The sequence below is a fragment of the Oncorhynchus kisutch genome, linkage group LG2 (genome assembly GCF_002021735.2).
Source record: "Oncorhynchus kisutch isolate 150728-3 linkage group LG2, Okis_V2, whole genome shotgun sequence".
Classification (NCBI taxonomy): Eukaryota; Metazoa; Chordata; class Actinopteri; order Salmoniformes; family Salmonidae; genus Oncorhynchus; species Oncorhynchus kisutch.
Genome location: NC_034175.2, coordinates 1,522,489 through 1,539,988, shown reverse-complemented (window position 1 = coordinate 1,539,988; position 17,500 = coordinate 1,522,489). Strand labels below are relative to the sequence as shown.

Here is a 17,500-nt window from a genome sequence, read left to right as displayed (position 1 = left end):
TTATAAACATTATTACATATTTGGCCACTGTAAAGACTGTTGATGGCTAATAAAGTCTCCCCTAGTAACAACACGAAGAGATAATAATCTGTTTAACTATGATCTGGCCGTGGCACAGAGAGGTGGATGTCCAGATTACAGTACGGTCAGCGAGCTATGAGGATGTTGTTAATCCCAGATGAAGAGTTTTAAGGATCAACCTTTGGTAGTTAATGACACAACACTGTAGTGCAGCCTATCAGCAGGTTATCATCAAACCATCTAATTTCTGAAACAACATTCTAATTCAGAGACTAGATTTCCATACAGTGCTCAGGTTCTTACTTTGAATATGACAGCCTTCCCATTTTCTGAAATATGCCTCTCCATGTACTTTGAAGACAGAAGATCACTGGGAGGAAGAGAAGAGGAAACAGAGGAGGAGAAAAGTTAGACAACTACAGATATGAATTCAGAGCTCTGTGTTGGTTAAAGGGACGGAAGAGTGTTAATGAAATGACAGTATTCTCTGGTTATCTCCAGGATTGTCTCAAAGCGTCAGAGCATCCATACCACCAATTATCAGCTGCTACTGATAGAGGACTACTTCCAGCGTGCACACACACACACACACACGCACACACACACACACACACATGCGCGCGATCACACACACACGCGCGATCACACACACACACGCGCGTGTGCGCGCGATCACACAAACACACAATTGAAAACATTCTTAACATTCAAGGGCATGTCGTGGATGTGTTTGTACTTGAGAAAGAGAGAGAATGAGCAGAAAAGTGAGCAGACAAAAGAAAGGGACAATTTGAAAGAGAATCAGGAAAAAAGAGAGAGAAACAGGAAGAGAGAGAAACAGGGAGAGAGAGAAACAGGGAGAGAGAGAAACAGGGAGAGAGAGAAACAGGAAGAGAGAGAAACAGGAAGAGAGAGAAACAGGGAGAGAGAGAAACAGGAAGAGAGAGAAACAGGAAGAGAGAGAAACAGGAAGAGAGAGAAACAGGGAGAGAGAGAAACAGGAAGAGAGAGAAACAGGGAGAGAGAGAAACAGAAAGAGAGAGAAACAGGGAGAGAGAGAAACAGGGAGAGAGAGAAACAGGAAGAGAGAGAACAGGGAGAGAGAGAAACAGAAAGAGAGGAGAAACAGGGAGAGAGAGAAACAGGAAGAGAGAGAAACAGGAAGAGAGAGAAACAGGAAGAGAGAGAAACAGGAAGAGAGAGAAACAGGAAGAGAGAGAAACAGGAAGAGAGAGAAACAGGAAGAGAGAGAAACAGGAAGAGAGAGAAACAGGGAGAGAGAGAAACAGGAAGAGAGAGAAACAGGAAGAGAGAGAAACAGGGAGAGAGAGAAACAGAAAAGATAGAGAAACGGAGAGAGAAGAAACAGGGAGAGAGAGAAACAGGAAGAGAGAGAAACAGGGAGAGAGAGAAACAGAAAGAGAGAGAAACCAGGGAGAGAGAGAAACAGGAAGAGAGAGAACAGGGAGAGAGAGAAACAGAAAGAGAGAGAAACAGGGAGAGAGAGAACAGGAAGAGAGAGAAACAGGGAGAGAGAGAAACAGGAAGAGAGAGAAACAGGGAGAGAGAGAAACAGGGAGAGAGAGAAACAGGAGAGAGAGAAACAGGAAGAGAGAAACAGGAGAGAGAGAAACAGGAAGAGAGAGAAACAGGAAGAGAGAGAAACAGGGAGAGAGAGAGAAACAGGAAGAGAGAGAACAGGAAGAGAGAGAAACAGGGAGAGAGAGATACAGAAAGAGAGAGAAACAGGGAGAGAGAAACAGGGAGAGAGAGAAACAGGAAGAGAGAGAAACAGGGAGAGAGAGAAACAGGAAGAGAGAGAAACAGGAAGAGAGAGAAACAGGGAGAGAGAGAAACAGAAAGAGAGAGAAACAGGGAGAGAGAGAAACAGGGAGAGAGAGAAACAGGGAGAGAGAGAAACAGGGAGAGAGAGAAACAGGAAGAGAGAGAAACAGAAGAGAGAGAGACTAATACACAAGGGCCGGTCAGTCACTGAATGCTTTCTCAGCAAAACTGGGCCTAAGATTCCCCATTGAGTTACATACTGCAGCCCCAATCTGGGACAGAGATATATGAGCTCTACACACAGCGCTGCAGTGGATGGCTGCCATCTTACTGGCTCCTGACCAATTCTTTATTTTGTGTTTTTTTAAGCTGATCTTAACTTTTGTTAGTTCATCATTTTTGCATATAATATTTCCACCATCATTTCCTATAACTGAAAACATCTTGTGGACATCAGAACATTGATCACTAACCTCAATTTAGATGAACATTTCTACATTTCTACTTCTACAAGGAAGAGGAACGGCTCAAGAGAGACAAATGAGTGGGCTCCCTGACGTAGTAAGACCTTTAAACCGGCCAACATTCACAAAGCCGCGGGGCCAGGCGGATTACCAGGACACGTACTCAGAGCATGCACTGACCAGTACTGACCCAGTGTATATAGCCAAGATATCATGACTCAGTACTGGTACCCCATGTATATAGCCAAGATATCATGGACTCAGTACTGGTACCCTGTGTATATAGCCAAGTTATCATGGACTCAGTACTGACCCAGTGTATATAGCCAAGTTATCATGACTCAGTACTGGTACCCAGTGTATATAGCCAAGATATCATCGACTCAGTACTGACCCAGTGTATATAGCCAAGTTATCATGACTCAGTACTGGTACCCCATGTATATAGCCAAGTTATCATGGACTCAGTACTGACCCAGTGTATATAGCCAAGTTATCATGACTCAGTACTGGTACCCCATGTATATAGCCAAGTTATCATGGACTCAGTACTGACCCAGTGTATATAGCCAAGTTATCACGACTCAGTACTGGTACCCAGTGTATATAGCCAAGATATCATCGACTCAGTACTGGTACCCCATGTATATAGCCAAGTTATCATGGACTCAGTACTGACCCAGTGTATATAGCCAAGTTATCATGACTCAGTACTGGTACCCAGTGTATATAGCCAAGATATCATGACTCAGTACTGGTACCCCATGTATATAGCCAACATATCATGGACTCAGTACTGGTACCCTGTGTATATAGCCAAGTTATCATAGACTCAGTACTGGTACCCCATGTATATAGCCAAGATATCATGACTCAGTACTGGTACCCCGTGTATATAGCCAAGTTATCATGGACTCAGTACTGGTACCCCGTGTATATAGCCAAGTTATCATGACTCAGTACTGGTACCCCATGTATATAGCCAAGTTATCATGGACTCAGTACTGACCCAGTGTATATAGCCAAGTTATCATGGACTCAGTACTGGTACCCCGTGTATATAGCCAAGATATCATGACTCAGTACTGGTACCCCATGTATATAGCCAAGATATCATGACTCAGTACTGGTACCCCATGTATATAGCCAAGTTATCATGACTCAGTACTGGTACCCCGTGTATATAGCCAAGTTATCATGGACTCAGTACTGGTACCCTGTGTATATAGCCAAGTTATCATGGACTCAGTACTGGTACCCTGTGTATATAGCCAAGTTATCATGGACTCAGTACTGGTACCCCATGTATATAGCCATGTTATCATGACTCAGTACAGGTACCCCGTGTATATAGCCAAGTTATCATGACTCAGTACTGGTACCCCGTGTACATAGCCAAGTTATCATGGACTCAGTACTGGTACCCTGTGTATATAGCCAAGTTATCATGGACTCAGTACTGACCCCAGTGTATATAGCCAAGTTATCATGGACTCAGTACTGGTACCCCGTGTATATAGCCAAGATATCATGACTCAGTACTGGTACCCCATGTATATAGCCAAGATATCATGACTCAGTACTGGTACCCCATGTATATAGCCAAGTTATCATGGACTCAGTACTGACCCAGTGTATATAGCCAAGTTATCATGGACTCAGTACTGGTACCCCGTGTATATAGCCAAGTTATCATGGACTCAGTACTGGTACCCTGTGTATATAGCCAAGTTATCATGGACTCAGTACTGACCCAGTGTATATAGCCAAGTTATCATGGACTCAGTACTGGTACCCCGTGTATATAGCCAAGATATCATGACTCAGTACTGGTACCCCATGTATATAGCCAAGATATCATGACTCAGTACTGGTACCCCATGTATATAGCCAAGTTATCATGGACTCAGTACTGACCCAGTGTATATAGCCAAGTTATCATGGACTCAGTACTGGTACCCCGTGTATATAGCCAAGTTATCATGGACTCAGTACTGACCCAGTGTATATAGCCAAGTTATCATGGACTCAGTACTGGTACCCCGTGTATATAGCCAAGTTATCATGGACTCAGTACTGGTACCCCGTGTATATTTTTATTTATTTTATTTTATTTTACCTTTATTTAACCAGGTAGGCAAGTTGAGAACAAGTTCTCATTTACAATTGCGACCTGGCCAAGATAAAGCAAAGCAGTTCGACAGATAAAACGACACAGAGTTACACATGGAGTAAAAACAAACATACAGTCGATAATGCAGTATAAACAAGTCTCTATACAATGTGAGCAAATGAGGTGAGAAGGGAGGTAAAGGCAAAAAAGGCCATGATGGCAAAGTAAATTCAATATAGCAAGTAAAATACTGGAATGGTAGTTTTGCAATGGAAGAATGTGCAAAGTAGAAATAAAAATAATGGGGTGCAAAGGAGCAAAATAAATAAATTAATTAAAATGAAATACAGTTGGGAAAGAGGTAGTTGTTTGGGCTAAATTATAGGTGGTCTATGTACAGGTGCAGTAATCTGTGAGCTGCTCTGACAGTTGGTGCTTAAAGCTAGTGAGGGAGATAAGTGTTTCCAGTTTCAGAGATTTTTGTAGTTCGTTCCAGTCATTGGCAGCAGAGAACTGGAAGGAGAGGCGGCCAAAGAAATAATTGGTTTGGGGGGTGACTAGAGAGATATACCTGCTGGAGCGTGTGCTACAGGTGGGAGATGCTATGGTGACCAGCGAGCTGAGATAAGGGGGGACTTTACCTAGCAGGGTCTTGTAGATGACATGGAGCCAGTGGGTTTGGCGACGAGTATGAAGCGAGGGCCAGCCAACGAGAGCGTACATGTCGCAATGGTGGGTAGTATATGGGGCTTTGGTGATAAAATGGATTGCACTGTGATAGACTGCATCCAATTTGTTGAGTAGGGTATTGGAGGCTATTTTGTAAATGACATCGCCAAAGTCGAGGATTGGTAGGATGGTCAGTTTTACAAGGGTAAGTTTGGCAGCATGAGTGAAGGATGCTTTGTTGCGAAATAGGAAGCCAATTCTAGATTTAACTTTGGATTGGAGATGTTTGATATGGGTCTGGAAGGAGAGTTTACAGTCTAACCAGACACCTAAGTATTTGTAGTTGTCCACGTATTCTAAGTCAGAGCCGTCCAGAGTAGTGATGTTGGACAGGCGGGTAGGTGCAGGTAGCGATCGGTTGAAGAGCATGCATATATAGCCAAGATATCATGACTCAGTACTAGTACCCGGTGTATATAGCCACGTTATCATGACTCAGTACTAGTACCCAGTGTATATAGCCAAGTTATCATGACTCAGTACTGGTACCCAGTGTATATAGCCAAGTTATCATGACTCAGTACTGGTACCCAGTGTATATAGCCACGTTATCATGACTCAGTACTAGTACCCAGTGTATATAGCCAAGTTATCATGACTCAGTACTGGTACCCAGTGTATATAGCCACGTTATCATGACTCAGTACTAGTACCCAGTGTATATAGCCAAGTTATCATGACTCAGTACTGGTACACAGTGTATATAGCCAAGTTATCGTTACTCATTGTGTATTTATTCTTTGTTCTATTATTCTCTGTATTGTTGGGAAGGGCCCTAAATCCGCATTGCACTGTTAGTCTACACCTGTCATTTATGAAGAATGTGACTAATAAAATTGGATTTGACATCCAAACACTAAACAACAGGAAGGACAACCCAGACATAACACACACACAGTTACACACTGCCTACGCTGGTAAGTTCTTTATTGGTGTCAGTTGAGTTGTTAGGTGTTTGGTGCAACTGCTAATGCTGCATCAGGGTGTTTTATGCTCTGCTGAGGTACTGTATCTGTGGGCACACCTGGCTCCACCCCAATATCAGACTGTACTTCCCTGGATGTATATTAGTTAGAGCATCGGGAGTGACACTAAAATCTAAAATAAATACCAGCGCGCTGCACCTCAACAGACCCACTCCCAACATAGGCCCAGTGAGCAATCAATCACCTCCAACCGCCTGTCAGCACCCAATCAACAGCCAGTGCTGTGGAGGCAGGGATCATTTTTCCACTGACTAAGAGATGGAGTGTGTCAAAGTTTATCTCGGGGGCATACAGAGACCAAGTCTCTGAGAGAGAAGAATGGAGAGAGAGAGGAATGGAGAGAGAGAAGAATGGAGAGAGAGAAGAATGGAGAGAGAGAGGAATGGAGAGAGAGAAGAATGGAGAGAGAGAAGAATGGAAAGAGAGAAGAATGGAAAGAGAGAAGAATGGAAAGAGAGAAGAATGGAAAGAGAGAAGAATGGAGAGAGAAGAATGGAGAGAGAGAAGAATGGAAAGAGAGAGGAATGGAGAGAGAGAAGAATGGAGAGAGAGAAGAATGGAAAGAGAGAGGAATGGAGAGAGAGAGGAATGGAGAGAGAGAAGAATGGAAAGAGAGAGGAATGGAGAGAGAGAGGAATGGAGAGAGAGAAGAATGGAAAGAGAGGAATGGAGAGAGAGAGGAATGGAGAGAGATGGGAAGAGAGAGAAAGTGAGAGACAGAGAGAGAAAGGGAACTGGGTGTTAGATGACTAACAGACATTCTGTTACAGTAATACAAACAGCAAGGGAGAAGAGATAGAAAGGGAGCGAGAGAGAGAGAGAAAGAGGTGAAAGAGAGAGAAAGAGGTGTGAGAGAGAGAGAAAGAGGTGAGAAAGAGAGAGAGAGAGAAAGAGGTGTGTGAGAGAGAAATAGGTGTGAGCGAAAGAGAGAGAGAGAGAGAGAGAGAGAGAGAGAGAGAGTGAGCGAAAGAGAGAGAGAGAGTGAGCGAAAGAGAGAGAGAGAGAGAGAGTGAGCGAAAGAGAGAGAGAGAGAGAGAGAGAGAGAGAGAGAGAGAGAGAGAGAATTAAGAGAGGAAAGAGGGACAGAAATTGCGGATGAAAATATACGGGGAGAGATGGATGGCAGAAATGAGCAGAGAAGAATAAAAAAGCATAGGAACAGTGAAATATAGAGAAAGGTAGACAGATCAGCCTCCTTATGCACGTCTCACCATCCTTGTGTGTGTCCTCCAACCCCAAACCGTCCCACATTGAGACACACAGTTTACTTTTTTGTCCTGACAGGGTTTGTGTGTTTAAGATTCAGCTTCTGTGGTCTGTATCAGCCCCCATGCTGAGCGGGGGCCTGGAGAGAGACTGGCGTGCGTACTGAGCCCGCATGGAGGACACACAGGGCCATAATGGAGGACGCTGATAATAGATTTCAGCTTTAATTATTTTGAGATTTGAATAATTTATTGGACAGATGCAAAGTCAGCTCTTGCTTTTGCCTTTCACCTACCCCTGTGCATGCACACGCACACACACACACACACACACTAACACAAACAAAAAAAAACACACATATCGTGGAGAAATTACAAGATTTTGTTAATAATACTGTTATTGCATCAAATGGTTGTTGTTTTGTTTGTGCCGGGAGGTACCAGGGTGGAGATGACTCGGGTATGGATAACGATAAAAGGAACTTTTGGGGGCCAGACCCTGGTTTCTACACAATGAGAACAGTCTTTACAGCAGATACAGTCTGCTCCTAACCGTATGACCCATTCCATACATCTGTTGTTTGTCATGAACATTTAGGAGGATGGACTTTGCTATAAAATGCTGTGGCTCAAATCCGCTTGTTGGGCTCTCAACAAATCACCTACAGGTGGGTCATCGACCAGCTTCATTATTGCAATAATTAATAGAGAATAGTATCTAGTTATGGTAAGGGGTGAAATAAGTATAGCCAGTTATAATTGTAATGGTTTAGCAGATGATAAAAAAAGAAAATCTGTCTTTACGTGGCTAAAAGAAAAGGAATAACTGCTTACAGGAAACTCACTATACATCCTTAGATGAAGTTGTGTGGAAAAAGGAATGGGGTGGTGAAATAATTCTCTGTCATGGACAGAGGAACTCAACTGTCACGCAGGGTGTGATTTGGGGTGGGCATTCAATGTTGTATATTTCTTTGTTTTTGGCCGAGTATGGTTCCCAATCAGAGGCAACTGTCTATCATTGTCTCTGATTGGGAATCATACTTAGACAGCCCTTTTTCCCACTTTCTGGTGTGGGATCTTGTTTTTGTATAGTTGTCTTGTGCACTGGCGTTCTGCATTAGCATCGAACAGCCCCCGTGATATGCAGCTGTTCAGGGAAGCTAGAAACCATTATACACAGGCAGTTAGAAAAGCCAAGGCTAGCTTTTTCAAACAGAAATTTGCTTCCTGCAACACTAACTCAAAAAAGTTCTGGGACACTGTAAAGTCCATGGAGAATAAGAACACCTCCTCCCAGCTGCCCACTGCACTGAAGATAGGAAACACTGTCACCACTGATAAATCCACCATAATTGAGAATTTCAATAAGCATTTTTCTACGGCTGGCCATGCTTTCCACCTGGCTACTCCTACCCCGGTCAACAGCACTGCACACCCCACAGCAAATCGCCCAAGCCTTCCCCATTTCTCCTTCTCCCAAATCCAGTCTGCTGATGTTCTGAAAGAGCTGCAAAATCTGGAACCATACAAATCAGCCGGGCTATACAATCTGGACCCTTTCTTTCTAAAATGATCTGCCGAAATTGTTGCCACCCCTATTACTAGCCTGTTCAACCTCTCTTTCGTGTCGTCTGAGATTCCCAAAGATAGGAAAGCATCTGTGGTCATCCCCCTCTTCAAAGGGGGGGACACTCTTGACCCAAACTGCTACAGACCTATATCTATCCTACCCTGCCTTTCTAAGGTCTTCGAAAGCAAAGTCAACAAACAGATTACCGACCATTTCGAATCTCACCATACCTTCTCTGCTATGCAGTCTGGTTTCAGAGCTGGTCATGGGTGCACCTCAGCCACGCTCAAGGTCCTAAACGATATCTTAACCGCCATCGATAAGAAACATTACTGTGCAGCCGTATTCATTGATCTGGCAAAGGCTTTCGATTCTGTCAATCACCACATCCTCATCGGCAGACTCGACAGCCTTGGTTTCTCAAATGATTGCCTCGCCTGGTTCACCAACTACTTCTCTGATAGAGTTCAGTGTGTCAAATCGGAGGGTCTGCTGTCCGGACCTCTGGCAGTCTCTATGGGGGTGCCACAGGGTTCAATTCTTGGACCGACTCTCTTCTCTGTATACATCAATGATGTCGCTCTTGCTGCTGGAGAGTCTCTGATCCACCTCTACGCAGACGACACCATTCTGTATACTTCTGGCCCTTCTTTGGACACTGTGTTAACAACCCTCCAGGCAAGCTTCAATGCCATACAACTCTCCTTCCGTGGCCTCCAATTGCTCTTAAATACAAGTAAAACTAAATGCAGGCTCTTCAACCGATCGCTGCCTGCACCTGCCCGCCTGTCCAACATCACTACTCTGGACGGCTCTGACTTAGAATACGTGGACAACTACAAATACCTAGGTGTCTGGTTAGACTGTAAACTCTCCTTCCAGACCCACATCAAACATCTCCAATCCAAAGTTAAATCTAGAATTGGCTTCCTATTTCGCAAACCAAGCATCCTTCACTCATGCTGCCAAACATACCCTTGTAAAAGTGACCATCCTACCAATCCTCGACTTCGGCGATGTCATTTACAAAATAGCCTCCAATACCCTACTGAACAAATTGGATGCAGTCTATCACAGTGCAATCACATCACAAGGCCCTCGCTTCATACTCGTCACCAAACCCACTGGCTCCATGTCATCTACAAGACCCTGCTAGGTAAAGTCCCCCCTTATCTCAGCTCGCTGGTCACAATAGCATCACCCACCTGCAGCACGCGCTCCAGCAGGTATATCTCTCTGGTCACCCCCAAAACCAATTCTTTCTTTGGCCGCCTCTCCTTCCAGTTGCTGCCAATGACTGGAACGAACTACAAAAATCTCTGAAACTGGAAACACTTATCTCCCTCACTAGCTTTAAGCACCAACTGTCAGAGCAACTCACAGATTACTGCACCTGTACATAGCCCATCTATAATTTAGCCCAAACAACTACCTCTTTCCCTACTGTATTTATTTTATTTATTTATTTTGCTCCTTTGCACCCCATTATTTTTATTTCTACTTTGCACATTCTTCCACTGCAAATCTACCATTCCAGTGTTTTACTTGCTATATTGTATTTACTTTGCCACCATGGCCTTTTTTTGCCTTTACCTCCCTTATCTCACCTCATTTGCTCACATCGTATATAGACTAGTTTATACTGTATTATTGACTGTATGTTTGTTTTACTCCATGTGTAACTCTGTGTCGTTGTATGTGTCGAACTGCTTTGCTTTATCTTGGCCAGGTCGCAATTGTAAATGAGAACTTGTTCTCAACTTGCCTACCTGGTTAAATAAAGGTGAAATAATAAAATAAATAAAAAAAATACTGCACGCTCGTTATATTCTTTGTTGTTTTTGTTGTAAAGTTTCACTATTAAAGAATGTGGAACTCTACACAACCTGCGCCTTGGTCCGATCCTTTCAACGAACATAACATTAACAAAAATGTCTATCTGAATGTGCAAATAGTCAGGAATGATCCGCAAGGAAGGTGGATCTTTTTGAATATGAAAGTGGACGAAAAATAAATTTGGCTCATTAACATATACAGTGGGGCAAAAAAGTATTTAGTCAGCCACCAATTGTGCAAGTTCTCCCACTTAAAAAGATGAGAGAGGCCTGTAATTTTCATCATAGGTATTTTTTATGAATATATTTGCAAATTATGGTGGAAAACAAGTATTTGGTCACCTACAAACAAGCAAGATTTCTGGCTCTCACAGACCTGTAACTTCTTATTTAAGAGGCTCCTCTGTCCTCCACTCATTACCTGTATTAATGGCACCTGTTTGAACTTGTTATCAGTATAAAAGACACCTGTCCACAACCTCAAACAGTCACACTCCAAACTCCACTATGGCCAAGACCAAAGAGCTGTCAAAGGACACCAGAAACAAAATGGTAGACCTGCACCAGGCTGTGAAGACTGATTCTGCAATAAGTAAGCAGCTTGGTTTGAAGAAATCAACTGTGGGAGCAATTATTAGGAAATGGAAGACATACAAGACCACTGATAATCTCCCTCGATCTGGGGCTCCACGCAAGATCTCACCCCGTGGGGTCAAAATGATCACAAGAACGGTGAGCAAAAATCCCAGAACCACACGGGGACCTAGTGAATGACCTGCAGAGAGCTGGGACCAAAGTAACAAAGCCTACCATCAGTAACACATTACACCGCCAGGGACTCAAATCCTGCAGTGCCAGACGTGTCCCCCTGCTTAAGCCAGTACATGTCCAGGCCCATCTGAAGTTTGCTAGAGAGCATTTGGATGATCCAGAAGAAGATTGTGAGAATGTCATATGGTCAGATGAAACCAAAATATAACTTTTTGGTAAAAACTCAACTCGTCGTGTTTGGGGAAAAAAAGAATGCTGAGTTGCATCCAAAGAACACCATACCTACTGTGAAGCATGGGGTGGAAAGATCATGCTTTGGGGCTGTTTTTCTGCAAAAGGACCAGGACGACTGATCCGTGTAAAGGAAAGAATGAATGGGGCCATGTATTGTGAGATTTTGAGTGAAAACCTCCTTCCATCAGCAAGGGCATTGAATATGAAACGTGGCTGGGTCTTTCAGCATGACAATGATCCCAAACACACCGCCCGGGCAACGAAGGAGTGGCTTTGTAAGAGAAGCATTTCAAGGTCCTGGAGTGGCCTAGCCAGTCTCCAGATCTCAACCCCATAGAAAATCTTTGGAGGGAGTTGAAAGTCCGTGTTTCCCAGCAACAGCCCCAAAACATCACTGCTCTAGAGGAGATCTGCATGGAGGAATGGGCCAAAATACCAGCAACAGTTTGTGAAAACCTTGTGAAGACTTGTGAAGACAGAAAACGTTTGACCTCTGTCATTGCCAACAAAGGGTATATAACAAAGTATTGAGATAAACTTTTGTTATTGACCAAATACTTATCTTCCACCATAATTTGCAAATAAATTCATGTAAATCCTACAATGTGATTTTCTGGATTTTTATTTCTCCATTTTGTCTGTCATAGTTGAAGTGTACCTATGATGAAAATTACAGGCCTCTCTCATCTTTTTAAGTGGGAGAACTTGCACAATTGGTGGCTGACTTAATACTTTTTTGCCCCACTGTATGGTCCAAATCAAAATGTTCCATACTTCTTTGAAAAAATTCATACCAATTTATTGAACTTACAGGCAACAAATTATTATGTCATTATGATAGGAGACTATAACACAGTGTTAAGTACCTCAATGGACCGTAAAGGTAATCACTCTACAAACTTTCATCACCGTGCCCTTAAGGAAATCACAAATATTATGGACACATGAGAAATAGTGGATTTGGAGACTAAAAAACCCAGACCTAGTGAGATATACATGGAGGAGACTTAATCAAGCTAGTCGTCTTGACTACTTTCTTGTCTCTTTCATCAAAGGTTAAAAAAAGTTTTAATAGGAGACAGAATACGATCAGATCATCATCTATTTGGCATTCACATAACTATTAAAGATTTTCCACATGGACGGGGATATTGGAAATTTAATCAAAGTTTACTGGAGGACAATTTATTTTGAACAATAATGCTGTTCCCACATGCTTCAATAATTTATAACAGAATTTTTCCAGTATAATATAGGTTCAGCAAATCTCCTTATTGTTTGGGATACTGTCATGAACTTCAAAATGAGCGCACCAAGGTGCAGCGTGCATTGAGCTCCATATGTTTTTAATACAAAGTGAAACTAGAACCAAAACAACAAAACTTACAAAGAACGTGAAGACGTAGTGCCCAAACACACTAACAAACAATATCCCACAAACACAGGTGGAAAAAATGGTTACTTAAATATGATCCCCAATTAGAGGCAACGATTACCAGCAAACACCAACATAGAAAATGTAAACTAGAACACCACCTAGTCACGCCCTGACCTACTACACCATAGAGAAACAAGGGCTCTCTATGGTCAGGGCGTGACAGTACCCCCCCCCCCCCCCAAAGGTGCGGACTCTGTCCGCAAAACCTGAAACCAAATGGGGGGGTTAGGGGGGGTGACTAGTTTCGGTGGCGGCTCCGGTGCGGGTTGTAGCCCCTCCCTAGACCCCAAATCCGACCATGGCACTGGGCTGAACGCTGTGCCTGGACTGGGCACCGGCACAGAGGAGGGCTCCGGCCCTGTAGCTGGGTTGGACACCGTGCCTGGACTGGACACTGGTGCAGAGGAATGTTCCAGCCATGGCGCTGGGCTGAATGCCATGTCTGGACTGGGCACTGTCGCAGAGGGCTCCGGCCCTGGAGCTGAGTTGGAAGCCGTGTCTAAACTGGGCATCGGCGCAGAAGAAGGCTCCGGCCATGGAGCTGGGCTTACCGCCATGCCTGGACTGGGCACCGGCACAGAGGGCTCCAGCCCTGGAGCTGAGTTGGACGCCGTGTCTAAACTGGGCATCGGCGCAGAAGAAGGCTCCGGCCATGGAGCTGGGCTTACCGCCATGCCTGGACTGGGCACCGGCACAGAGGAAGGCTCCGGCCTTGGAACTGGGCTGGACACCGTGCCTGGACTGGGCACCGGCGCAGAAGGCTCCAGCCATGGAGCAGGACTGGATGCCTTGCCTGGAAGCTCCGGGTCGTTGACCGTCGCTGGAGGTTCCGGACCGTTGACCGTCACTGGAGGTTCCGGACCGTTGACCGTCGCTGGAGGTTCCGGACCGTTGACCGTCGCTGGAGGTTCCGGACCGTTGACCGTCGCTGGAGGTTCCGGACCGTTGACCGTCGCTCGAGGTTCAGGACCGTTGACCGTCGCTGAAGGTTCAGGACCGTTGACCATCACTGAAGGTTCCGGACCGTTGACCGTCGCTGGAGGTTCAGGACCATTGACAGTCGCTGGATGTTCAGGACCGTTGACCGTCGCTGGAGGTTCCGGACCGTTGACCGTCGCTGGAGGTTCCGGACCGTTGACCGTCGCTGGAGGTTCAGGACCGTGAACCGTCGCTGGAGGTTCCGGACTGCGAACCATCACCCGGAAGCACTGGAGTGCACACGTCCAGTGCACTGTGAATGTGCACTGGAGGCCTAGTGCTTGGAGCAGGTACAGGGGGCACCAGACTGGTGACACACTCTTCAGGGCGAGTGCGAGGAACAGGCACAGGACCCACCGGACTGGGGACACGCACTTCAGGTCGAGTGCGAGGAACAGGCACAGGACGTACCGGACTGGGAACACGCACTTCAGGCAAAGTGCGAGGAGGAGACACATGACGTACCGGACTGGAGAGGCGAACTTGTGGCCAAAAGCGTGGAACCGGCACAGATTGCACCAGACTGCTAACCGGATCCTCTGGTCGGATGTTGAGCAGAACAGACTTGCACAACATCTCTCTCATCTCACTCTCTCCTAACTTCGCCATTGCCTCCCTGACAGTCTCTGGCTCTTCCCTCTTCTCAGCCGCCAGCGCCATGTGCCACCCCCCCCCCCCCCCAAAAAAAAACTTGGGGTTGTCCTTGGGCTTCCTGTAGCCGCGAACCCTGTCGTCGTTGCTGTTGTCCATTATCTTCTTCCCATGTCCAGAAATCCTTTCCTCTCTGGGCACGCTGCTTGGTCCTGGTAAGGTGGGATATTCTGTCACATTCGTCGTAATAATTATCGGACCAAGCTGCAGCGTGATAAGCTTTCCGGCACCGACAGAGATGGCCGCCTCGCTTCGCGTTCCTAGGAAACTATGCAGTTTTTTGTTTTTTTACGTGTTATTTCTTACATTAGTACCCCAGGTCATCTTAGGTTTCATTACATACAGTCGAGAAGAACTACTGAATATAAGATCAGTGTCAACTCACCATCAGTACGACCAAGAATATGATTTTCACGAAGCGGATCCTGTGTTCTGCCTTTCAACCAGGACAACGGAATGGATCCCAGCCGGCGACCCAAAAAAACGACTCCGTAAAAGAGGGAAACGAGGCGGTCTTCTGGTCAGACTCCGGAGACGGGCACATCGTGCACCACTCCCTAGCATTCTTCTCGCCAATGTCCAGTCTCTTGACAACAAGGTTGATGAAATCCGAGCAAGGGTAGCATTCCAGAGGGACATCAGAGACTGTAACGTTCTTTGCTTCACGGAAACATGGCTCACTGGAGAGACGCTATCGGAGGCGGTGCAGCCAGCGTGTTTCTCCACGCATCGCGCCGACAGAAACAAACATCTTTCTGGTAAGAAGAGGGGCGGAGGCGTGGTGTGATCACAGAAATATACAGGAAGTCAAATCCTTCTGTTCACCTGATTTAGAATTCCTCACAATCAAATGTCGACCGCATTATCTACCAAGAGAATTCTCTTCGATTATAATCTCAGCCGTATATATTCCCCCCCCAAGCAGACACATCGATGGCTCTGAACAAACTTTATTTGACTCTTTGCAAACTGGAAACCATACATCCTGAGGCTGCATTCATTGTAGCTGGGGATTTTAACAAGGCTAATCTGAAAACAAGACTCCCTAAATTGTATCAGCATATCGATTGCGCAACTAGGGCTGAAAAAACCTTGGATCATTGTTACTCTAACTTCCGCGACGCATATAAGGCCCTGCCCCGCCCTTCTTTCGGAAAAGCTGACCACGACTCCATTTTGCTGATCCCTGCCTACAGACAGAAACTAAAACAAGAAGCTCCCACGCTGAGGTCTGTCCAACGCTGGTCCGACCAAGCTGATTCCACACTCCAAGACTGCTTCCATCACGTGGACTGGGATATGTTTCGTATTCCGTCAGATAACAACATTGACGAATACGCTGATTCGGTGTGCGAGTTCATTAGAACGTGCGTTGAAGATGTCGTTCCCATAGCAACGATTAAAACATTCCCAAACCAGAAACCGTGGATTGATGGCAGCATTCGCGTGAAACTGAAAGCACGAACCACTGCTTTTAATCAGGGCAAGGTATACATACAAACAGTGCAGCTATTCCCTCCGCAAGGCTATCAAACAAGCTAAGCGTCAGTATAGAGACAAAGTAGAATCTCAATTCAACGGCTCAGACACAAGAGGTATGTGGCAGGGTCTACAGTCAATCACGGACTACAAGAAGAAAACCAGCCCAGTCACGGACCAGGATGTCTTGCTCCCAGGCAGACTAAATAGCTTTTTTGCCCGCTTTGAGGACAATACAGTGCCACTGACACGGCCTGCAACGAAAACATGCGGACTCTCCTTCACTGCAGCCGAGGTGAGTAAAACATTTAAACGTGTTAACCCTCGCAAGGCTGCAGGCCCAGACGGCATCCCCAGCCGCGCCCTCAGAGTATGCGCAGACCAACTGGCCGGTGTGTTCACGGACATATTCAATCAATCCCTATACCAGTCTGCCGTTCCCACATGCTTCAAGAGGGCCACCATTGTTCCTGTTCCCAAGAAAGCTAAGGTAACTGAGCTAAACGACTACCGCCCCGTAGCACTCACTTCCGTCATCATGAAGTGCTTTGAGAGACTAGTCAAGGACCATATCACCTCCACCCTACCTGACACCCTAGACCCACTCCAATTTGCTTACCGCCCAAATAGGTCCACAGACGATGCAATCTCAACCACACTGCACACTGCCCTAACCCATCTGGACAAGAGGAATACCTATGTGAGAATGCTGTTCATCGACTACAGCTCGGCATTCAACACCATAGTACCCTCCAAGCTCGTCATCAAGCTCGAGACCCTGGGTCTCGACCCCGCCCTGTGCAACTGGGTACTGGACTTCCTGACGGGCCGCCCCCAGGTGGTGAGGGTAGGCAACAACATCTCCACCCCGCTGATCCTCAACACTGGGGCCCCACAAGGGTGCGTTCTGAGCCCTCTCCTGTACTCCCTGTTCACCCACGACTGCGTGGCCACGCACGCCTCCAACTCAATCATCAAGTTTGCGGACGACACAACAGTGGTAGGCTTGATTACCAAGAACGAACCGTGACTACAGAGATGGAACATGCACTAACTCAAAACAAAGAATGAACGAAACAAACAACGAACCGTGACTACAGAGATGGAACATGCACTAACTCAAAACAAAGAATGAACGAAACAAACAACGAACCGTGACTACAGAGATGGAACATGCACTAACTCAAAACAAAGAATGAACGAAACAAACAACGAACCGTGACTACAGAGATGGAACA

At 45.6% G+C, this 17,500-nt stretch overlaps 1 protein-coding gene across 1 annotated transcript in view; it reads right to left on the bottom strand.

Moving 5' to 3' along the window:
• Positions 1-297: 297 nt before the first annotated feature.
• The window catches only part of LOC109883209 (disintegrin and metalloproteinase domain-containing protein 22), a 47,889-nt gene continuing 30,686 nt past the window's right edge, over positions 298-17,500 (bottom strand). The window contains exon 4 of the mRNA XM_020475238.2: positions 298-391. Within this exon, the coding sequence (XP_020330827.2) occupies positions 313-391 (79 nt within the window). The 3' untranslated portion in view covers positions 298-312. The remainder of the gene's footprint in view (positions 392-17,500) is intronic.